Source organism: Centropristis striata, chromosome 20 (genome assembly GCF_030273125.1).
Source record: "Centropristis striata isolate RG_2023a ecotype Rhode Island chromosome 20, C.striata_1.0, whole genome shotgun sequence".
Classification (NCBI taxonomy): Eukaryota; Metazoa; Chordata; class Actinopteri; order Perciformes; family Serranidae; genus Centropristis; species Centropristis striata.
The window spans coordinates 20192224-20217075 of record NC_081536.1 but is presented as its reverse complement, the minus strand read 5'-3'; the positions used below and the strand labels follow the sequence as shown (position 1 = coordinate 20217075).

At 39.3% G+C, this 24852-nt stretch overlaps 1 protein-coding gene across 1 annotated transcript in view; it reads right to left on the bottom strand.

Moving 5' to 3' along the window:
- Window positions 1–20940, bottom strand: part of LOC131993569 (inactive phospholipase D5-like) — a 49940-nt gene extending 29000 nt beyond the window's left edge. The window contains exon 1 of the mRNA XM_059359533.1: window positions 20612–20940. Coding sequence (XP_059215516.1) covers window positions 20612–20617 — 6 coding nt within the window. The 5' untranslated portion in view covers window positions 20618–20940. The remainder of the gene's footprint in view (window positions 1–20611) is intronic.
- Between the last annotated feature and the right edge of the window lie 3912 nt (window positions 20941–24852).

The following is a 24852-nucleotide window of genomic DNA, read 5'->3' as shown; positions in this document are numbered from 1 at the left end:
TCTAGCACAACTATAACAATCTTTTGATGGCAAAATCCTTTCATCAGTCCAAACATCAGCAGCAAATGTCAGATTTTGGTGTCAGTCCATCAGTATGAAAGAAAAATAGCTTTTTATAGGCTCTCCCTTTCTGCAACGTTGAGCAGTCACACAGGAAGACATTTATCTTGCAAAAAGCAGCTCTACCAACAGGAAACCTAAAGAAAAGTCTTGCAGTGAAGCTACAAGACGTCTTGTTTTTTTGCTGATCTTGACCAGTTGTACACTGTCTTCTCCACACATACACATGAAAAATCACTTTTATGGTTATTCATCTGAGGGTGTCATCATTCTATTCCACGTCTCTTCTTCACACAGTGGGGATCTGGAGGTTGCAGAGGAAAAAGATGATGAAACACGCACACACAGACACACACTACATTCTTGTGTCTCAAAGTTGCGTGGTGCAGTCTGCAGCAAGGTTTAACTTCAACTAATATGGGAAATGTATGTAAAACGAAGCCACGTGAATATAAATTGCGTTGCAGAAAAAATGTGGAAAATTTGAAGCCTTTTTAGCTGAAGTCGGATTGGATAGTTCAATAAATAAAAGAAAATAAAAAATAAAAACTACTTTTATTCATTTTAAGGGACTTTAATTCATAATTCTACATTTATTTATTGACAGCAGCTATGTGTGTGTGTGTGTGTGTGTGTGTGTGTGTGTGCCTGCAGTGTTTTTATGCACAGTAGCTTTTGAATGTCAGAGGTGCAGAATGAGTGACAGACAGAGAGCAATATCAGACAGTGGGTTGTCATGCTGTCTAAATGAATGCTGGGTAGGCAAGTTTCTTTTTGTGTGTGTGTGTGTGTGTGTGTGTGTGTGTGAATGCTAGTAACACAGTTTATTTCCAATAAACTGCCTGGTTTCTCTCTCACTTGCCACTTCTCTTTAGCTCTGTGTAATGATTTGAGCCAGATTTCATAAAGGTATGCATGTCATTATATTTTGTTTACTGTCGGAGCCGGTGTCTGTCTCCTGTCTCTTCCGACTCTTTTTCTGTCTGTGACTCGCCTCTCTCTTTTCAATGTTTTCACTCTATGCTAATCATTCCCAGTATCACAAATAAAAAGAGAGTACGCTCAGCAAATATACTATAATAATGTTCCTGTTTAGTTTATTAAGTTGTCTATCAGTGGTGACTTGACAACCTTATTGGAGGAGTAAATTTATTTCATGTCCTGCCTAAGGAAAATTATTATATTATACCACTCTGATATCTGTACTGTAAACAAAACTGCCACAATGTCCTGTTCTGTTGTGTGTATTCCTACACATTCTACCTCTCTGTTGCTCTCTCAGGCCACATTTCCACTCTCACAGGCCCTTTAAGTGTTTTTCTTTACCTGTCCAGATGTACTTAGATGCCAGATCCTAACACTCCCATCTGCCTTGCAGTCACCTGAAAATCCCCGCCCACCTCCCTACCTGCACCTCATTTTCTCATCAGCCCTGCAGTGCTTAAATCAGCCTTTACCAGTTAGTGCTGGTTTGTTGCTAAGTATTGCATGCCTTTGTATTCAAGCCTCTAATCTGTCTGTTATCTGAAAAACTTGAATCTGAATCCTGTAACCTGGTGGTTTTGAGCCTCTCCTTCATCTTTTGGACTTTGAATTTCCCATCTGCCCCTTTGTTTTGCTGACTTTGACCCTCTCCTGCTTGTGACTGTAAATCTAAATTACTGAACTAATCCTGTCTGCCTGCTTTGTCTGCATTTGGCTCCTTTCCCTGTTGCCTGAATTCACCAGCCATGACACCTATACAGTCAGCAGCTGGCTAGCTTAGCTTGATTAGCACGGAGACTGGAAACAACTAGCCTCACTCTGTTCAGATGTAACAAGATCTACCTACCAGCTCCTCTTTAATGCTCACTAATTTGTTCTGTTTTTGTTTTCTATTTCCCGAAGTGTCTGATTATTATTTTCTCTGCACAGATTTTGTGAGCGTAGTCATGTTAGAAACATTCAGATTTGCAACCTCATCCCCAAATTAAACAACAACCACCACAGTTGAAAGTTGAAGTCAAGTTAGAAAATGCATTGAGAAGCTGTTTCTCTAATGCACGCTCTAAAGAGAAGCCAATTGTTCCATTTACCGTCACAGATGCTGTTCACCTCCCGTTCACTTCCATTATGTATGAGTAAATGCAAATTTGCATCCTCGCATTACATGTAGTTTAACTTAGGTGAACTCTGACACTTAAAGTTGCAGCCTTTAGTAAAGGAGAATGTGTTGTTTTCCCCCAGTCATGAAAACATTTTGCACATACCCCTGTTGCAAAAATGTTGATTCTGCAGTATTTTGTACACAAGTAGTAAATCATTTAGGCTTCATCTCTTCAGAAAACCAAAACCAGCATCACACATACTGTCTCGTCCCTCATCTGAATTCTTCTTAATTGACGGGTTTTTTTCTCTAGACTAACTTATTCCAAAGTCCTTTTGTTGAGAGATTCTTTTTTGTTGTTGTTTTGATCCTAACTTTGCTTTCTTGCTTGCCTTTCTGTTTCTGATTGGTAATTGTATGCAGAAATGCTGTCTTGAGACAGAGATGATCAGATATTTGATTCTAAAATGCAGCGTAGACTAGGCTGGGTTAAAAGACACTCATCCTCATCAGGTGTCATAAGTCTTTTTTACTGTCTGTGATCAAGGTGACTCTGGCGTTTCATTCTAGGCTGCAGGGAGACGACTGTCCCTGGGAAATTCATCAAAGCTGAAATGAAGGATGTTGAAAGACACGTTGAATTAGGCCTGTCGCTGTGATTAGCAAGCATTCAATATAGAAATGGTCAAATTATCTACATGTATAGAAGATATAAGGGTACAAGATGAGAGACTCAGCAGCAAAGGGACCAAACATGTTGTTCACTCAGCTTTTGCAAGGCTGAGTATGCACACAGGTGATTGGCACATGAGGCGACACAGACTGACAGGAGAGTGGCAGCTGGAGGGGACTTTGTAACTCAAAGGACATAGATGCACAATAGAAAATTTATGCATGAATTTCTCTGTGCATGTTTCTTTTACATGAAAAATATTAGTACGTGCATGATTTATACTTTTAGCTTTTCTAATGTCAGTGCACATCAATCTTGCACCATTACAGCCTTTATTTTGTTTTTTAATTTGCAGTCTTCTGACACTTTATCACAATTAATTATTTGATAACAAAGGTACTATTTGTAACTTTCGCTTTGAAATCCTCATAAATACTGGGGTGAACAACACAATGAATCTGCTTCTCACCATCTAATAAGATGACAGTGTGCTGCTCCTTTCGTACCGTCACCTTTGAGCCGTTTCCTGCCTCCACCTTATGGAAAGTGACAATGAGTGCTCCTCTCCAGAGAGACTGTGTGCTCTTAGTTCATCTCTCTGGCTGTCTGTCCTGGTCTCCTGAGTGAACCCAGGGGCTGCAAATGCTCTGCTGGCCGGATGAGCAGTCAAACAGATCTGCGCTTACTCAAGCACAATCACAGCAGCTCTATAAGGCTAAGGCTTCACGATAATACGGCTCACATTTACAAAGAATGAGCACTATAATAATGAAGATTCTCTGTCGTTGAGGTCATAGGATTTCTAATACAGTAAGATAAATACAACTGGCCACGCTCTGCAAAGATGAACTTGGATGAGTAAGAAATGCCGGCGTGACTACAAAGAAAATCCAGTTGAGTGAGAAGTATCTGGTTGGCTGAGGGCCCTTTTTCCATCTCTGGTTAATTTTGGAAAAGGAGTGATCATCCCAGCTTGACGCCACTGGTCAAATAAAAGAAAGAAATGGATGACCAGATTTTTGGCGCTTGGTGTGTAATGGCTGGAAGCCCAGACCTACATGTCTTTTGAAGATTTTCCACTATCAGTCTGTTTGACAGTTCTGTCAAGTCTTGTGCGTTTGTGTATCTGCTCACTTTCGTGTTGAAGACTGTGCAACAGAAGCTGTTACTAGAAACCCTTGTAGACTTAATTAATTTAACCAACTTATATAAATATGTAACTTGCTCGTGTGCAGTGTATATAACGATGAGCCCAGTGTAAATTCTGTGAAAGATTATCTCCTGTTGACAAGAAAAGTGACAGCTGCAGTACTTGCATACTAACTCTTTTCAGAACTTAATTACCATTTTGTTTCTCTTGACTCATTCAGCCTGGCATTGTGGAAACAATTTTTTTTTTCTATTCGAAGTTGCTTGTAGTTGTTCTGGGGGGAAAAGCCATTACTGCATCACTTAATTTTTCCATTTTGTTTCTTGAAATGATCAAAAGTACGGTATGAGGATGTAAAAAGATACTTTAGAATTAATTATATGGCAAAACAAACTGCATTATCAATGATAATTAGGTTAGAAAATATATTTTTACCGATTTAGTTTTTACTTCTCTACGAATACAGATAATGAACCTGTCTGTGCATCTCCATTATAAATTTGTCCGTGGATATATTAAAAAGACTTCGAGCTTGGAAGTTTATTTTGAAGAGCCACTGTGCATGTGACACACTAAACCTGACACAAAGTGGTGGAAAGTAACTAAGTACATCTACTCAAGTACTGTACTTAAATTCAATTTTGAGGTACGTGTAGTATAGTAAAATAGTATGAATATTTCTATTTTATGTAACTTTTTCCTTCTATTCCTTAGCTGCCAACTTAAGTTATTTTTCAGGTCACAATTTAACATAAAAAGATGATAAATTTAAAGTGATTAAAATGGTTTTAAATGAAACCTCATACGCCTTATCTTTACAAAAAATAAAATGCTGGTTGCACAAATGCATCAAATGATCTAATAATATATTAGTTTAGTTATTATATAAATATAAAATAATCTGAGGGGGTCCATTCTGCATAACGAGTACTTTTTCTTTTTGATACTTTAAGTACATTTTGATGCTGATACTTTCGTACTTTTACTAAAGTAAGTTTTGAATGATGGTAGTAATTTTAATTAAGTAAGGGATCTGAATACTTCTTCCACCACTGCTGACAGGTCCAAACTTTTTTCTTCCTCTAATGTTTTCCCTGTCATGTCACACATCCCTTTAATGATGCCTTCATTATTATTCTGCTTTGCTTTATGTTAATTAGTCCCTGTGTTATGGTATTTTGATGCTTTTTGATTTATCTTCAAGCTTAGATGTGATTAAAAAAATGCTGTCATGCACCCAAGGGTCCAGATGGCCTTCTACAGCTTACAAGGCAGTAAAATGGAAAGAGATTTTTACTATGGACAATAGCTTTTTGGGGGGAAATTTTCTATGGATGGATGGTCCTGTTATACTTTCTCTATAGCCTTTAAAGCCAAAAGCCAGAAGTGAACATGTATAAAATAAACAAACTTACAATAGTTTTCTCCGCTTTATCTGCCTGTCTGCTTCAAGACAGCCATGTGTAATGAAAATCGTTTAGCTAAAAGTGCCGGGCTCAGTGCCAACTTTTGTCTTTTTCACTTTCACTCTGAATACACACAACATCATTGGAGCAAATCAATAGAGCAGGAACACCATCCATCTTTAAGACAGGTGCATACACAGTAAGGAGGGCATGATCTGGAATACTGAATGGGAATAACCAACGTGTAGGACTTTACTTTAATTCATCGGGCTGCGAGAGCATTTCATGAAAATCCTCTTTGTAATGCATAGATGATCTCACATTTGTATACAGTGTTACTGAATGTTTAAAGGCAGGAAATGTAGTATTATAAGTGACATGATTCACTGAGTTGAAATGTGTTTGTAATTCGACAAAAATCTCAACATTTATACAATTTTTTAGGCAAAATGACCTCAGAAGTTTGTCCGCTCTCTCTCTCTCTCTCTCTCTCTCTCTCTCTCTCTCTCTCTCTCTCTCTCTCTCTCCCTCTCTATCTCTCTCTCTGTAAATGTTCTTGTTTTCAAGGTGGCTTATAATGATGTAATAATTGCATTAAACTCAGGATATAATCTGTGTGAATGCAATCACGTCTCAGCAGTGACTCTTTTATTGTATCACTCTCCTCTATAATATTGTATAATCAGCTGCTGCTCTTGGCTAGCATTCACCAAAGAGATGAGCTACTTAACATCCCTGCATGGTATATTCTCTGTTAGGGGAACTTGTGGTACTTTGTCGTCCTTGAAGGTTTAAGGAAACTTAAAATCTTTGTCCATTGATGCTACAAACATATTACCTCTGTAAGTTAAAGATCCATGTCAATATCTAACTTCTAAATCAGTGTTAATTGGTTTTATGACCATTAGTGCACACAACATGAGCTGTAAACACATCATTGACATATTCTCACCTTATTGGTACGCAAATGTGTAAGCAAATAATTGCTTCAAGTCCAATATTCACTCTCCTTTTAGCTCTGTTTTTGGTCTCCACCACATCCTGAGGGGAATATCTGGCTCTTCAGCTGCTAAATGCTGCACTTAATCCACCAGCTAGTTGTTAATTTTGTCTGTGTGCAGTTTGGTGCGGATCTGTGAGTATACAGTGGGTCTTTGGAGCCTTTCTGGTGGTACAACCGATTGCTGTGGCTGAAAATGGCGCCATGAGAGTTGTAAGAGTGAACCAAAGCAATAAAGTTGCAAACCAAAGCAATGAGCTGAAACAGCTGCTGTTAAATGTTAAATGTTGAATCAGTCACACTCGGAAAAAATATAGATTAAAGCAGCCTTAGGGTAATAAGCATGCTTGGAATTAATAAAATGTGGCATTTTAATAAAAGCAATCAGACAATGTGCCATTTTAGCACAGTTATGTACTGTGGTGTAAGTTCTTATTTATATTGTATTCATATATACTGATTCATGTGCTGCGGGTGTCTACACAGCTGCATGTACCCTCCCCTCTAATCCTATTTCTCAGGGTTGACAGTGTTATATTTCATGCTGTACACATTTGTTTGTGTCCCTTAATTTAATTTATGTGACAAATGACTTGCAGTACCTGTTTTGTCTCAACGTTCCTGTACCAGTGAGACTTATAAATAAAGTTCTTCTAAATTGAATTGCTTCTGTGTCAATGTAAGACTTTATTCCTCTGTACAAACCGCAGACGAGGCAATCCATCACTTCTCTGGGCAGTGCGGGGACGAGCGAGTTGATGCTCGACAATCAGAGCAGCTCCAATCTCTCCCAGATTTACTCTGACATGTCATGCACCCTCCTACCTACACTCTGTAAAAAACTCATCAATTCCTGCTCAACTGGGAACTGTGCTCTCAATCTGTTTCCTCTATCTGCACCCTTCATCCCTGGATCTATTCCCCAAGTCCTGCTTGGGGGCGGATAGCACATTGGATTTATCAGAGTCCGTCATCCAGCTTAATCCAGAATGTCATGTTCTCACATGGGCGACTGGGATGCAGACACTGTGTACCTTATGTATGTGTAATTTGTACAGGGAAAACTCTGTAGCAATGTAATTTATGATTTCAATTGCAGCACACCGGTCGCAGAATGTATCCCGGCCGACAGTTAGTTTGAACCAGAGCGTAATTGATGTCCGATGGCGAGACAGCAGGGACGGTGACTGATGCACCTTTCTATCCAGAGAACACTGAACAGATTGGTTTGTGTGATCTAGTGAGAATGAACCTGCTGCCTCTGGTTGGATGTGTGTGTGTGTGTCCCAGCCAATCAGCACTGATTAATGGTTGCACATTGGGTGTGATTTAGAAACTCAGTGATGGCCTATTTATGGCTTACATTTATTTTCATGTGTGTCCAATAACTCAAATGATTGTAGTAATAATTGACGCTGACAATCTAAACTACTACCATTCAACATTCAAACACTAAATCATGTGTTCAAAATCCTACTCGAGTAAGAATACAAAAGAATTAGCATCAAATATGCTTTAAATACCAAAGGTTAAAGTACTAATTATGCAAAATGAGATAATCTTAGATAAATATAGCCTATATTATAGAAATGCATTATAATTAGTGATGCTTTATACATTACATTACATTACATTACATTGTGCCAAATGTTTCCAACAATTTTCAAACTTACTGTATAAAGTGTTTCGGTCATCTGTCAATGATGTCATATCCCCTTTGTGTTTGTCTGCCAGAAGCTGTCATTAATTGACTTTTAATGCAGTTTGAAGCCACATTTATATATGACACTTTTTAGACTGTGTATATTTTAACCGGATTAAGGATTTTTTTCACCATTGGATGTCTGGATCTGAAGCTGAGCAAATATAAGCAGCAGCTGGCCGCCGAATAGCACTGGATGAACTTCTTAATTAAGTCTTTCTACACGTTTTAATTACCTGGTCTGTTTGTTTTTATTGGTATGGGTGCATACCTTTGCTAAAGTGCGGTACTTGAGTAAATGTGTACCTGTGCATCATCTTATGAAGGCCAGTCGGGTGAAGAAATACAGTCTGTCCCTCCCTCACCGTAGCTTTTGGCTGACCTTTCCCCCCCCACCTCTTCAATAACTGACCAAACAGAGAAAGGTCAACGTCCATCTCTGGAGACAAACGCCAGCGCTGGCCTTGATGTTGGCCTGTAAAGGCTGACATACACTCCGAAAACGCAGCAAGTGTGTGTGTGTGTGAGAGAGAGAGGCATGATGACAGACAGACAGAGAATGAGGGGGAGAAAACATGATAGTGATTCATGAAGAGAGGATCAAAGCATGACAAGATGATGAATTTAAGGTTAGATCTCATAGGAAAGATCATAGTGTGCTGTTGTTTTTGTGAAAACCAGACTCCTATTGATTTTTTAGATGCTGTGAAAGATGGATTTTCAGTCCACGTATATGTAAATGTTATTTGGGACATTTGTCATTTCTGACAACACAGCTGAGGCATTTCAGTATTTATATGTGTGCACTGTGCCAAATCCTGCTGTATCTCACATGAGAAATACTTGCAGGCAAAGAATTCTGGGCATCGGACGACCCCTAACAACTTCTCCCCTACTTTCAACCTGCAAGTATCAGTAACAGTGGTAAAGGGAAGACAGAAAACTGTCCCTGTTTATAGGACACTCTTGTATGTTAGTACTTTCTTTGACTCTTTGCCCCTTTTCTCTATTATGTAACTTTTTGAATGCTTTAAATCTCAAATGATGACACTTTCCCCCTTTGTTAAAACATTCTTTTGCAGAACAGACACTTGGAGTCAGAGTGACCTTTACTTTGCCATGAATGTGTTGTACAAGGCTGTTCCTTCTTTCACAAGAAGTCCTTGTATCTTTTGTCATTACTAAACCACAGCTTACTTCTATGCTCCAAGGACTTGGAGATGTCTGTGTGAACAATGACCACTTCGTCTTTTATAATGAGGAGTTTTCTGTCCGGTAGCATTCCTGCAGTCTTTTTCTCTGCACATTTCCTGGATACTTTCTCTCTCTCTCTATCTCTTCCAAAGCAGCTGTTCACATTGATCCCAGCAGGGCTCTCAAAATCAATATATCAATTATAGTCCCATTAAAATGACACGAGAGCCCTGCTGACCATGACAAGACCTGAGCACACCGTTAACTCACCCAATCAACCCTGTGTTGCTCCCTTCAGTCAGCCCTGTCAAAGCCTTCCTCTTGGTCCAGTCTCTAAGCCGAGGATACTTGGTTGCATCGGGCACTGAATGCATCGTCTAAGCCAAAGACAGTCTTTGTCAGCTCTGTATTTAGATATATGCAAAGCACTGGCTGGCTTGAAAACTGTGGACAGACTTATTTTTCCATTTCTGTCGTGTCAGCAATAAGAATGAGGGAAATATGTGTCAGGAATTTATCGCCTTTTCTTCTTTTGTCCCTTTTTAGAGTCTGCACCATTCACAGCAGAGTTAAAGCATATCTAAAGAAAAGCATCCACTGTATTTTATCTGTTTTCCTGTACACTGAAGATATGCTTAATAATGCATGCTTAATGAATAGAAAGCCAAAGCTTTTTTTTTGGTTGTGAACACAACATTCCTAAGTTAATATGGCAAACTTTGCATGCCTTTATTCTTCTGGACAATATTCAATCCTATCTGAATGTTATAGGATGCATGGCAACATCTTCTCTCATGTGATGTGAGGAACGTGCAAAGTTTCAGGTGGTTGTATCTGATTGCACAGTTGTTGGTTTTCTGCAGAGTTTACTGTGTTCACCATATTCTCTTTTCAAATTCATTAATAATAACCTTTTGTGATTATGCAATATGTTTAATCTGCTTTATCTCTCCACTCTAGATTTTCCCTTTTTTATATCTTCTTTTAACTATATTTTATTGTCTCCATTTGATTTGCTTTAATTCTGTTGTTGTTTCATAGGAGAGCAGTTAGTAACTGTGTTAAAAAGTTCTCTACAGATTATTATTATTATTGTTATTATAATTGCTATTCTGCTCACCCTACTCCTTGCTCCCCACACAAAAAAACACATACGTAAACTCCTACAGACACATAACCCTCTAAGACAGCATTTCAACAGATCAGATACTCCAAACTATCGATAATATAATCATGGTATCACTCTTACGATATGCTCCTGCTGGTGTAGCGATACATGAGATGTGTGCTTTTTGTTGACTACGGTACTCTAAGCTGCAATGGCGTTCTCATCTTACTAAAAAGTAGATGTTTTTGCAGACCCCTGCATTTTTCTACACGCTTCCGATGGCGTTTCCTGCCACTGCATATCCATAATAGCGAGTGTATCCTATTGCCATTGGTCACGTCACAACTACACTTAAACACTTGTGCACGTGTTGTGTTGTGTATGTGTGCGACTCCATGTGTTTGTGTTGGAATCAGCAGGATGTTCAATTACACAGGCTCAGCTGGTGTATATAGACAGAAAGGATGGTTTACTGAGTACCCACCCACACACACATACCCACTCGAAGCACACACATCCGTTGTGAGCAAAAAGTGTTTCATTAAAGCTCTGCCAGTAGAGCTGCTTGGGCTTGATCCCTTGACAAGCCACAGGCCGCGGCTAAATTACCACGATGGTGAGGAACAAAGAGAGACAGAGAGAGAGAGCGAGACTGTCATGAATTGATTCACAATAAGGGCTCAGTTCCCCGTCTCCTCTTGTTTAAGGCCACTGTACTTTTGATAGCACGGTCATGATATTATCAGTAGCTTCAAAAACAGGAAACCAGAAAACCAGCCATCAAATCAGAATATTCTGTATTTGAATCAGCTGTTTAGATTGTAAAAGCTGATGAGAAAGATGTCTGTGTGACAACAAAAACTGTCCAGCAACAATTAAGGACCTAAAACTCCAAAAACTCAGAGTTATTGTTCTTTTTATAGCCTAATAAAGTGATCACCTTGGGGACAAAGAGAACTGTTCTCCAGAAGGGGCTTCGGCACAAAATCTGCAGTGCAGCTAAAATAAAGCTGAGCAACAACTCTTCACCATGACCTTTTTCACTGACTTGTAGCCCAACTTTTTTACATTGCAGAACTTTATGAAATACAGCAGTTTTTTCTTGTCCATGCATCTGTGTGTGTGTGTGTGTGTGTGTGTGTACACAGTTTCAGCCAGCCAGTAAATCATTTTTGGTCAAGAACACGGGCGATGTCTGGGTCTGAAAGGTGGTGATAAGATAAAGCAGAAGTGCCTTAAACCTGCATTCTTTCTAATAGCCATAATTCAAATTGTATAGAAATCTATGAGAAAATGACCCTACTTCTCACTGGATTTCTCATCCAGTAGTTTCAAGTCCTCTTTAATGCAGTGTAATGTTCATTTTATGGTCAAATTTGAAGAATTGAATTTGTGTTCTTTGCCAGAATTTTCCTCTACCACCACTACATGGTTGCCATTTGTTTTTGTTTTTAGTAAAATATCTCCATAACCTTTGGGTGTATTTTCATGTAACTTGTCCTAATGACTTTGATGATCTTATGACTAGGACACACATTCATGCCCCCCTCAGCATGATTTGTTGCTTTGCCAATCAATTACCCACTGTGGAGTACAGCCACATAGAGCTGCTATGAGCAGAACAGCACAGTCTGTACTGTTAGACATTGATGCAGTCTCTTTTGCTTGACGTCGAGTTTTACCTTGAGCAGAGTGTATGACTGGAATTTCATTGTGCACATGGCCCTGACAGACTGCCAGCTTTCTTTTCCTCCTGCAGGAACTGGGGCTGCTGATACTCACAGTAATGAGCTAGCACTTGGAAGTTTAGTGGCAGAGTCACCACCAGGACAGGACAGTGAGAGAACTTTAAAATCACTGAGTCTAGATTTTTCTACAGTGCCACAAAAAAACCCTTCTACCTCCTGCCCATGATATACTGTTCTTATCCAGATTTGACCATTAAAAAAATATGAGTTCATTTTTAGATGGAAAAACTGCTCTGCCCCTTGGAGACAGAGATAAGGTCTTTATTTTGTATTTTTCAGAAATTTCCTTGAGCAAAGAAAAGGCTGTGGTGGAATTTAGCTAGAAAATCAAACTTCGCTAAAACACTACTCCTGTTTAAGGGTGGACATTACTCTTTTTTACCACTACCATGAGTAACAGTTTCTTAGTTACATACTGTCCCAATGAATAAGCAAATGTGTCATTATAACTAATGTAATATGAGAATAGAATAGAAAAGCTTTCTTACAGATTAGTGTATGAGCAAAAAAAGATAATTAGACCATAAGACTGCTCTCACAGTGGACATTTTGACTTGTCACAGCAGGAAAATGAAGTTGAAATACAGTGTGGAGAACTGTCAAGTGAAATGTCAAGAATAAAGTCAAGTTTTTCAGTTCAGTAAAGTAGACTGCAAGCTGCAACCTGATTTTCCTCAATACGTCTAATATATATCTAAAAATGTTTATGTGTTATATGTTTTACGTTATTATTATATACAATAATTATTACATTATTATTTATGGCACTTTGGTTAATGGTAAATGGTCCTGCACGTATATAGCGCTTTTCTAGTTGCTTTGCGACCACTCAAAGCGCTTTACACTACAGACTGCGCTCATTCACCCTTTCACACTCACACATTCATACGGCCACCATTGGGAATTCATTCACACACCGATGAACACAGCATCGGGAGCAATTTGGGGTTCAGTATCTTGCTCAAGGATACTTCAACATGTAGGCTGTGATGGTCAGGGATCGAACCACCAACCCTTCGGTTGGGGGGCAACCAACTCTACCAACTGAGCCACAGCCACCCCAATTTATGTATTCGTTTTCATGTGTTATATTTAAGTTGATATTACTTTTCCCCTTGCCAAAGTTAATTAGTTCCTACCTGCCCTTGTTTTGGGGGACAAGTATAGTTTTGCTGGGTTTCTCTTGTGTTTTGACCTGTGAAGTGGAATGCTGTTTGCTGTCGTGCTGATGTTGGTTATTAAAGAAGATTAAGGAATAAGTGTGGAGTTATCTTGTAACCCGCTCATCACCCATCAGCTTGAGAGAGTGTAGAATGCTACCCCGACAAGAAATAAGGGTTACAATACTTTCCAACTTTACCAAACTCAAAAAGTTGACTTTATTCCCTTTATTCAACTTATTTTATGGAAATCGTATTTCGACTTTATTCTCAACATTTTCGAACTGCATAATGAAAAAAAAAAATCACACACAAATTCCTCCTCTCATTATTTTTTTAAAATCCTAATCCTCTTCTGTAGTTTAGTTCCTGATCTCTCACATTACATTTACATTAGAAAGTGACCCTTTACTCTCCAGTACAAACAGGAGGATTCATTACAGAGAAATCGCTCAGACTTGAAAAATCGTGAACCTATTTTTAAGTGGCTGCATCTCATGTAGGTCTGCCAGTACCGGGCCCTTGATATTGTGCATGACAGGTTAATAGTGAGGCACTTTAATACAGCAGAGCTTTCGTTAATGTTTCTTTCTTTCCACCTGTGCTATTCCTGTTTTGATAGGTCAAAAAGTCTGCTGTCTAAAAGGTCTAAAATGTTCATCTACAAAACCACTATTGGCAGGAATAATCCCTTTCAAGATAAAAGCAAGCCATTTTGACAAATTGACCATCTCACAACATGCTGTGTCTCCCCAAGTGAAATGAATGTTGCTGTTAATTACACAGTGACAGCAGCTAAATGAGAATTGATGCAGAGTGAAGCTGTCGCAGTCATGAAACGGATGAGCTCTCACACTTTAACTGTACAAAAACACTGAGGCATGAATGCGACTGAAGAGTCAGTACTGAAAGCACACTGAATATCAAGGACAAAGATGCACATCCCAGAGCCTTAAGTAGCTGTGAAAAATGTATACCGCTGGTTTCACAACAAAGCCATCTGTCACAGAGACATGAAACTGTAAAATTATACTGATGTATCATTTTTGTAGTGAAATTTAATCTGTCTTACACTTGTCTCAAAACGATCAAGTAAATGAATGTCAATACACTCATTTATTAAATGTGTCCCTAATATATTACGCCCTGTAAAAAATGATTAATCATGTCATCTAATCAAAGGAAGCACAAAGATTGAATCCCTGACTAAAGCTGACCAACAAAGACTCAACATGCTCTCCTCTCCTCCTACACATCTGATGTAATAAAGGTCCATCCATAATTAATGCTTTGATAAATCGGACTGTGCGTTCTCAGCTAAGATCCTGTAATGTTCTGAGAGGTGTCGTTTGTTTTGCCTGGTTAAACCCTTGTTAGCGCAGGATGATGGATAATGTGTCCGCCTGCAGTGCAGAATCGGTTGTTTCAGGAACGGTGTGTGTGTTTGTGTGTATTACTCAAGTATAGGGACGCAAATCTGATTACACAGCTACAATGTGGAGACTCGCTTTCACTGTGGGGACAAAATGCAAGTTAAATCATTTTCATGTTGGGTTGAAAACCCGGTTTATGGTCATTAAGGGTAAGGATTAGGCAAGTAATTAGGGTAAGTCTCAGGAAATTGTATATGTAAATGTCAGTATAAAGTCCGTGCTCACTGTCCAATACATGCCTGTGTACCCAGCATACTGATGCTGTCTGTAAACAGAATGATGAAAGACTTTTTTTATTCTCTCTGCCATTACACCTCTTCTATTCTTCTCTTCTATTCTTCTCTTCTCTTCTCTTCTCTTCTCTTCTCTTCTCTTCTCTTCTCTTCTCTGACGTAGTCATGTAAAAATGTGACCAACTTAAATACCTCTAGCCCCTTTCATAGTGCTGTTTCATGCCTAAACAATTACGGCTCTGTAACGTTTCGCCTCCACTATAAACACGCCCGAAGCGGGATGCAGGGATCAAATGATCAACCAATTTCCACCTCCAGAAGTAGTCACAGAGGTGGAAAATTGGTGGGACTGTTGGAAGCGGTAACCACTATGAACGGGCCATCCAGGAAAAAGTGGGATATTTGACGTCGCGCTTGACGTCTAACACACACCTCCCACTTGGTCCAGTGGTCATCGAACCAATGTTCACTGTGGCCGCCGCTTATTGTAAACAAAGCAGCATCGCTAATTGTCCGCTGAGTGTCCGGTGCTTGTTGTAAACAAATGGAGATCTTTAAGTGAACACATACTGCTGCACCACATACACACTGTAGTCTACTGCTACAGAGCTAACTGTGTAGCCTATTAGCACTGCGCTACTGCGCAGCACTGCTGCTGCTCTGACAAATGTCTCCTCTCGCTATCCTCCCACCTCCTTCCGCGATGCCAGACTGCACAATGAATGAATGGGCCCGTATATCACGCCTTCGTGGGATCACAATCAGCGCCCTAAGGCGAAAAGCCGGCACAGATCTTTTCGACAATATAGTAGGACATTTGCTGGAGCGCATTATGAAAGGGGCTTCTGTCAACTTTTGTTTTGACAATGGACATGAAGCCCAGTCTCCAGGGTAAAAGTCCTGGCTTTGTTTGACCAATCCACCTCACCTCCTGACCATCCTGAGAGCATCTTTTAGTCCATTTAATGGGCTGATAACAGCCTACTGGCCTACCAGCAGGCGGAGCAGACTCCTACTGGTCTGTAGCCTACTTAGGGGCTGATAACCGCTGATTATGTCAGTTCAAATGTCTGGTAAGCTGTGCATCTTCTGCTTTGAAGAGTCAAAATGCCTGTTGTTGTTCCTAGTCACATTAAAAATAATATCATCTGATGTTAACATCTTGATGTACAAGCATGAGTCTTATCTGCAGTTTTTGATTTGCTATCTTGCATGGTCAAAGTTATCTCCATGCTGTATTCAACAACTTTGTATCTTTTAAGTATACAGCAGACTACAAATTAATACTGGCCTTTCAGCTGAAATATTTATCAGTTAAATTCAAAGGGATGCAGAAAATGAATCACTAAAGCTCCTCGGGCTATTTCAAAGACTCATTTCAATGCAGGTACAGGTCTAGATCAGAGTTTGATTTGGTGCAAGGATTTTATTTAATTCGCTTGCAAATCTCGTCAATAGCTTGGCTCCGACCACAGGACACAGAAATCCTGCTGCTCTGCATCATACCACCGAAATGTTATGGACAGAATATCAAATATGAAAGGCTCCCAGTGACAGCCAAGGCAGCACAAACCACCCGCCAACAGGCATCGACAGCATGGTGCATTTTCATTTATTCAACCTTTTCTTCCAGCAGAGCCTGTGTGATAATTTGAGGCATTCTTTCACTGTGCAGCAACGCTGAGAGTCGGCCAAGTTTCTGTCACACTCAGCACACAGGTAGCAGTCTGAGTGCTGTCCTTAAGGCACAGGGTCAGAAGGACATGAACTTTTTTCAGTTTGCCCTGTAGACTATATTTACTTTTCTGTCATGCATTTTAAAAAGTGTTATAGCGATACATTTATAGACATAGCAGCTATCTACTAAAGGGCCAGGCCACATACAGAATATGCAACCACTTCAGTGACAAACTGTCAACCTAGACTTTATTTTTCACAATTTTATGTCTAAGTATTTATTGTCTTCATCTTTTTTATCTAGCTTTTTTACTTTCTATTGTTATTATTATTTACTTTTTTATTTTATTTTATTTTATCTTATCTTACCTTATTTTATCTTTTATTTATTTTGTCTAATTAATTTTAACCTGCCTCCAGTGTTTCCTCACTGCTCCACGTTGAGATGGCGCTTCCTCAGTTTGTGCTTTGTTTTTAATGGGATGGGTGGGACGGAGGGTTGGGGATGGGCGGAGGGTGCTTGTTTCTATGTTTTATTATTATTATTATTATTATTATTATTATTATTATTATTATTGTTGTTGTTGTTGTTGTTGTTGTTATTATTATATTAATATTATTATTATTTAACATTTCTCTTGTATGAAAAGTGGTATACAAATAAAATCTGATTGATTGATTGATTGATTGATTGATTGATTGATTGATTGATTGATTGATTGATTGATTGATTGATTGATTGATTGATTGATTGATTGATTTGAATTCAGTGGCTACTTGTTTTTATTGGAGCCAAATATGGATGAAGTGCTCCTACTAATTGAAGAGTGGACATGGAGAGAAAGAGGGGCAACAAGCAGAGGTGGAGCAGCTGCTGCAAAGCTGTGGGTGCTTTGACCCTCTGCCCACAGAGAGATAATACCTTTCTAGTAAAAACTGGGACTTGTTGCTGCCTGATATTTAGATTTCTCCATGATTTCTCCTTGAGACTTGGTTAAGCACAGTAACAAACAGACCAAATCAAGTGAAATGTAAATCAAGATTTTATTCTCTGTCTTTTTCATAATGTTCTCAGACACTAATAATACCAATCTGAGCCTGTTAGTGGCAAAAACAACCCCTTTCAGTGAACATGGACAGTGTGCAATTGCCGTTGCAGCCCAGTGGCTGCAGCACTCTGCTTCTATCCTGGGCCAATTTCAAAAACTCTTCTCCCAAATGGTCACTTGCACTCAAAAACATGGTAAAATGGGATCCAGGTTAAAATATACCCAAGTTCCCCTTTAAATGCAATAATACGGCAACACATATACACTCAGGGAGCTTCTGCAAAAGCTGCTCAGTCTTCTAAGTATCTTAATACCAAGAAATGTTTAAAGCGAATTAGTGTGAAGCTGCATCTAAATAAACCCGCCTAGCAAATATAAAAGATATAAAAGCTTATTTAAAGAATAAATCCAGTGCTTGGATATTATTGCTTTGTGCTCGTATTACCAGGAACAAACCACTTGTTCGACAATTCAAAGATTTTCTACAAGGTTTTCCATTATTAGCATGCAGTCGGGTCTGCCACTTGTTGTTTCCCATTGAGAGAGCGGCAACAGCTCATGCCAGACAGAGAGAGAGTAAAAGGAAGAACGGGCGTCATGCACTGACTGCTTTAAGCCTGAACTCCAGCTGATCCAGAAGTCCAACCTGCAGTATAAACAAGCCTCATGAGGTCTGGTCACAACGACCTGTCTTTGAAGAAATATCATGCATGGTGAATGCACTGATCCTGGATCTGTCCCACTGATTTATTTTTTTTGACAAACATGCAGAGAGCCAGTGGTTTGGTTGCCATGGATACCATTTCAGGTGTTTTGGGCTCTACTGTCTGCTGGCGCTTTGCACCATGGTCTGATGGGCTTCTTGGTCCGTGTGTGTGTGTGTGTGTGTGTGTGTGTTTGTGTGTGTGCACTGATGTGGGAGTACGTGCCTGTGTACCCAGCATATTGATGCTGTCTGACAGAAGACTTTTTTCTCACTGAAGTGCCACCTCTATCTCTTCTCTTCTCTTCTCTTCTCTTCTCTTCTCTTCTCTTCTCTTCTCTTCTCTTCTCTTCTCTTCTCTTCTCCATTATTTTGTACCCCCCCCCCCCCTACTTTAAAAAAATATATTTTTCTCCATTCCCTTCCCTCCCTCCCTCCTTCCTCTCCGCTGATAGACAGTCTGCGTGTAGTAGGTCAGACTTGGCCAGCCCACTTTGGCCCCAGCAGCCCACTTGTAAACTCTGTGCACCCGGGCTGAAAGACTGATGGGACCAGGAGACAGAGAGAGATGGAGACGAAGAGGAAGAATCAGAGAGGAAGACGGGGCGGAAAAAAAAGGAGTAATGGTAAAGGGAAAACCTTGCCATAAAGGGAATGGGTTGATTTATAGCTGTCCAACATTATCTCAGGGCACAGACCGGATGAAATGACAGTAAAACTCAATTACAGTGAAACTCCTGGTCAGTTCACAGTGAGTAGAGGCAGTGTGAGCCTTGTTGTTCTCCTCGGATATTCTTTGTTTTGATTTGTGTTGAAGTGCACAAGGAAATTAGAACTTCTATTCACTTTTTGGGGAATTGTGTCATTACTCACAGTGCTATTTACCCATTAAACCCCTGCATTTTCTAAGTATGCAGGTGTGAAAGACAAACCTAGATTAATATTAAGTTTATATATCAGTTAAAGGTACAGAAAACACTTAACATAAACAATGATGGATAAGGATCCCCTAATTTTTCTTTTTTTATTCAAAGAACTGTAAGACATGTCCTGAGTGAGACATTTTACAGTGGAAAAAATAATTTGTTGTCAGTGCTCTCTAGTGGACCAACTATACTACATCTCTAACATACAACCCTGATTCCAAACAACTGGGATGCTGTGAAAAAAATAAAAGACAGAATACAATGATTTGAAAATCCTACATTCAACTGTATACAGTAGAAAAAGAAAAGATAAATAATGCACGTATTGGGAAACTTAAAAAAAAAATGGGGGCTTTTTTGTTCTGCAATACCCCCAATACCATCACTTTACTAGAAATCATATTTCTTTACTACACTATATTGATAAATTACTCACGCTCTAGTTACTTTTCATGAACTAATTACAGGATATGTATGGGATCAAATCCTCTTCTTCCCATTGCCATGAGATAATACAAAGGTAGACAAAATAAAAACCAAAACATATCCATCATCAAAAGTCTTGCTGGCTCTGCCCAGCAACAGAGATGCACTTCATTAGACTGTCTCTACAAGGCTGGCGTGTAATTTTATCAGCATGTTTATCAGGTGTACAGCAGTCACAGCAGAATGTGTTAGCTGTTGAATTAAATATTCACATGTCCAAGTCAATATCAGCACCTTGCTTTAGATCTAGTCAAGCATTCATCACACTGTAGGCGTGAATGTACTCACATGAACATAGTTTTGAGCTACTTCCCATCATAAAAACAAATATGCAAGAACACCACCAACACAGCTGTCCTTGAATCATGCACTACAATCAAGACTCCTTCTCTCTCTCTCTCTCTCTCTCTCTCTCTCTCTCTCTCTCACACACACACACACACACACACACACACACACACACACACACACACACACACACACACACACTCACACACACACAATCAGTTAAAAAGCCACTTGAGTGTGAAGCACTTGAAGCCAAAGAACAGTCAGAACACCTGACACTTCCAGAGAGAAACATTATCACTTTCTCATCTACAGCACACGGGTTGAGAACCCAACATTATAGATAGATAGATAGATAGATAGATAGATAGATAGATAGATAGATAGATAGATAGATAGATAGATAGATAGATAGATAGATAGATAGATAGATAGATAGATAGATAGATAGATAGAACGGCAGAGAGCCCATTAACACCAGACATACATTTACACACATAAAAACTAATTTATAGTAAAGACACCTCACCTTCATGGTGCATCCTTCTGCCGCTCGTCCACTCTGGAACACATGTGCTTTTCTTGGTGTGTGTGATGAGAGAAACAGAAAGGGAGTGTGTGTGTGTGTGTGTGTGAGAGAGAGAGAGAGCTGTAAAATCTGTCGCTTCCCCTCTTCCCCTGGAGTCACAGGGGAGGGGAGTTGGTTCCTCTCCGCAGCAAAAATGTATGTGTTGTAAATGCACGTGTATGTGTGTCAGAGAGAGAAAGTGCCGCTCCTCCTGTCTATTATATATGAATGAAAACTCTAACACAGGAGGACACACCTTAATCCTAATATAATGCTATCTGCCTCGATCTATACATCCATCCATCCATCTATCCTCTACTCACTTTATCTATCATCTGGCACTCCTCTCTTCTCTATGTTTCCTGTCCTCCCTCCTCTCTGTCTCACTTTCCTCCTCTCCTCTCGTCTCACCGTATCGTGTGTTCCTCCACCTCCTTCTAACTCTCCCTCTCTCCCTCTATCTCCCCACCCTCTCCCTCTAATAGAAAGCTCACATTTCTCTCTTCTCCCATATAGACACAGAAAGAGGGAATAAACAGATGCACGGTCCTGCTTTCCTCTTTTTTTCTCCCCACAGTCACACATCCGTTCGCCTGTTCTCTCATCCTACTTTGCATGATAGTGAACTGCCCTGCTTTTTTGTTGACTTAATTATCTTTAACACACATAATGCACAGGTTTTATATCAGAAATAAAATAAATATAGGAAAATGTCTTTTTAATGCAGAAGCACAGAGAAAGAACACAGTGAACCACTTGCAAACATTCATGCTTTTACAGCTACACATGTATTCACTGTTTTGTTTTACTCTCCTGTTTGATCACATGCCATGCAGTCAGCAAGTCTTCAATAACTCCAGACACACACACACACACACACACACACACACACACACACACACACACACACACACACACACACACAGTAATGCATCCTATTTCCTGTTCCTGTTTGCAAAATGACTCTAAGATGGAGAGAAATGCTTCGTAGTATTCAGGTAAATCTCCAAATCTCATAGTGAGTAATATCATAAAAAAATATTCCTGGAGGTTTAACTTCACTTATTATTATATGCAGTAGCAGCCAATTGAGATGCAATGCAGCGCCTGTTCACATGCAGAGTAAGGATAGTAAATCTTTTAAAGTCAGTCTTTGCCCTGCAGCCATGTACTGACACCGTATGGCCAGCAGAGGTTGCTGTTACACTTCACAGGTCAGAGCTGATTACAGTGTGGTAGGTATAAAGGAAGAAGAGAAAGGAAGAATGGCCATATTATAGGTTATCAACTTTATTTTTGTCAATCAGTTGTAACTGTATCATGAAAATGTAAGTCTAAATTGTAAGATGGTCTGGGTGTCAAACTTCTTGGGACAAAAAAGTCCATCATCATTTGTAAGAACTGTTAAACTCATAAATGCAAAATGAGGCGGAGGATTGTGCAGAACAGAAGATGCAGTGTTTTATTTTCCAGTGTTAAAGCCCTTATAAATATATTGTTGTTAAGTCTTTTATGGAGTATCCACAAACATTATAACTGAAACAAACACTTTACACAGCCAACACTCACAAATCACTTGCAAGGTAACAATGACCTTTAGCTCAAGTTTAAGATTGTTGTACTTAGTGAAACTGCTCATCTGTATTATGGGACGTTCTTCTTGTTTATTACAACAGTAGGGTGACAGATAGTAATCAAAGTCACCTAATTCTTCTTCTAACTCTTTGTACATCATCCTGGTATGCCAAACAGTGGATTCATAAGCATAAATCTGAGAGGCTTTCAAACTTAAAGTATTAATCTCATCCATGCTAGTCTAATGTATAATATATATCAGCATTTTTTATTTAGAACCTCTAAGGGAGCTACGGTATATAAGCTGTATATGTCAGATCAATAGCCTATCATTTCTCTGTGGCTGATTAATTTCTACCCGCTGTGACTGCGTCTGAACTCTGAAATATCTGTGTGTGTGCACCACATCAAAAGAGTTTTCATCCCTGAGCGAACACTGAGTGATTATAGTAGCAGAAATCTGACTATAAATGAGGATACAAACAATAAAATACCTTAATGACACCATGAACCTCTAAGCAGGAGCTTTCATTAGAGTGCCTGTTGTATGAGCAGAAGTCTGTGTCTGATATGATGATATGGTATTTGTGAGTGTAGGATTTGTCTGTTTCTCTACACAACAACAAGGGTGGTGTTTGTATTTGTCACAGGCGTTACTCATGCAGCATCAGCACTTGTCTCTGCTGTCCATCTGTAGAAGTTGGAGAGTTTTTATCATTGTATTGTACTGCAGAAGTGAGGGATCTTCGCTCGGCCCTATCTTATTATAACAGTTTGCTTTCTGTATGTTAAAACAGTTGGTTCAGGTCATTTCACAGCCAGTCTTCAGGTATCAGCTCCAGCTCTCCTTTGCTGTGTCCTCAGTGAGGAGGTGGGGAGCAGTCAGATGCTGTGCTGCATGAAGGGTCAAAGACTCCCTCTGGTCAGTGTCAGATAGCACCGTTAGAAGCCAGGCAGCATGTTGATGTGTTTGTTTCACTCTTCTACAAACTGCTGCACTGTGTTTGGATGTTTTTGTGCAATATACACCAAATCTTTGCCACTTTAATTTAAGTTGGTAAACTCCAGAACAGCTTGTATCTGTAGCTTGGGTCACTGTTTTGATTATGTTGTTAATGCTGTTTAATGGTTAGGTTTAACCATTCAACCAAAACACTTCCTTTAGGTTAGGAAAAAAGAATAGGGTAAGCCCAAACCAAAAAAACAACACTTTTTTGGCATTCACAGTTGAAACGCCAGCAGGTTATCCGAGTAGTTGGGTAGTAGTTATAGAACTAGTCTATATATTGAAGTAGTTGAATTTAAATGCCATTGTTTTAGTACGTAGAGTTTCCATCTTGTGCATGATGAGTACAAAGGGGAAAAAAACTATGACTCAGATTCATTACGTAGTGATATAATTACGTGAATGTTTATCAGATTTTCATGATTAATGTGGCTTTGAACAAGTGTGTGTGTGTGTGTGTGTGTGTGTGTGTTACGCCACGTGCAAAGTAGTTACGCAGTTTCTGTGGGATTTACTGTCAGGATGTGACAGCCTGGAGAAGGGTTGCACCAACAAACAACATCAGCTGTTCGATGTGATTTTGCCTCGTTGCACAAACGGAGCATCTATCGGCACCAGATGGTGATTAGTTACAGGAAATACACGGGTGGATTCATGACATTTTACTGCAGGATCTCAGGGGTGTGAAGAAGAGATACTGTCTCTAATTGGAGTGTTGGGACAGATGCACAAGTTGTAAAGTTGCCTAACAATGATTCACAGTTTATATTCCCTTTTTTAAATGCACAATTTGCATTTGCACATGAAACATATCAGGATTAAAGAATAATCAGCTGTGCATGGGTTGGATTTGCATAAAATACTGTTGATTGTCTCATCTAACTCTTTGTAAGAAAGTGAATCTACTTATCTCCCAAAGTGTCGAGTGTAAGTCTACAATAAAGGTATCTAAACCAAATGTAGATTCATTTTAGACTATACATCTTCTTAATGGCTAATTGACATTTTTTTCAGTGTCACCTGCTGTCAAAAGGCTTTGTGTCAGGATTATAAGAGAAGTCACATAAAAAGAGGTCACTGAGCTTTGTACCTTTATATTCATTATAGTTTGCTCTGAAGGAACATCAGATACATTCTAATAAATAAATTGTTGTCCTGCAACAGGAAGTAATCTTGCATCAAAAAGTGTCTTTCCACAAAAAACCACACAGTCAGCACACACTTTGAACACATATGTTAAAAGAGACTCTGCAATAAAGGCATCAAGTGATAATAGATAGTGCACTGTGTAGCTCTGCTTCATCCAATATATTAAAAACTGTGAGAGTACACTAAGCTTCCAATATTACAACTATAAGCAGTGAATTGTTCAACTGTGAAATTCAATATAACACATTTTCTAAAAAACAAGATACTAGAAAGGGCTGAAGGGAATATTGAATTGGATTATGAAATGCCAACATGAAATATTCCTATTTAACCTCGGTGCTGCAAGTGTTTATAGAGATCAAGAGCTTCTTCATGAGAGATTTAGAGATTATTCAACACGGATATGCCAGGCTTAAATCCCTCTGACATTTCCATGACATATGGGTTTCAAAAATCAGCGAATGGCCTGTGA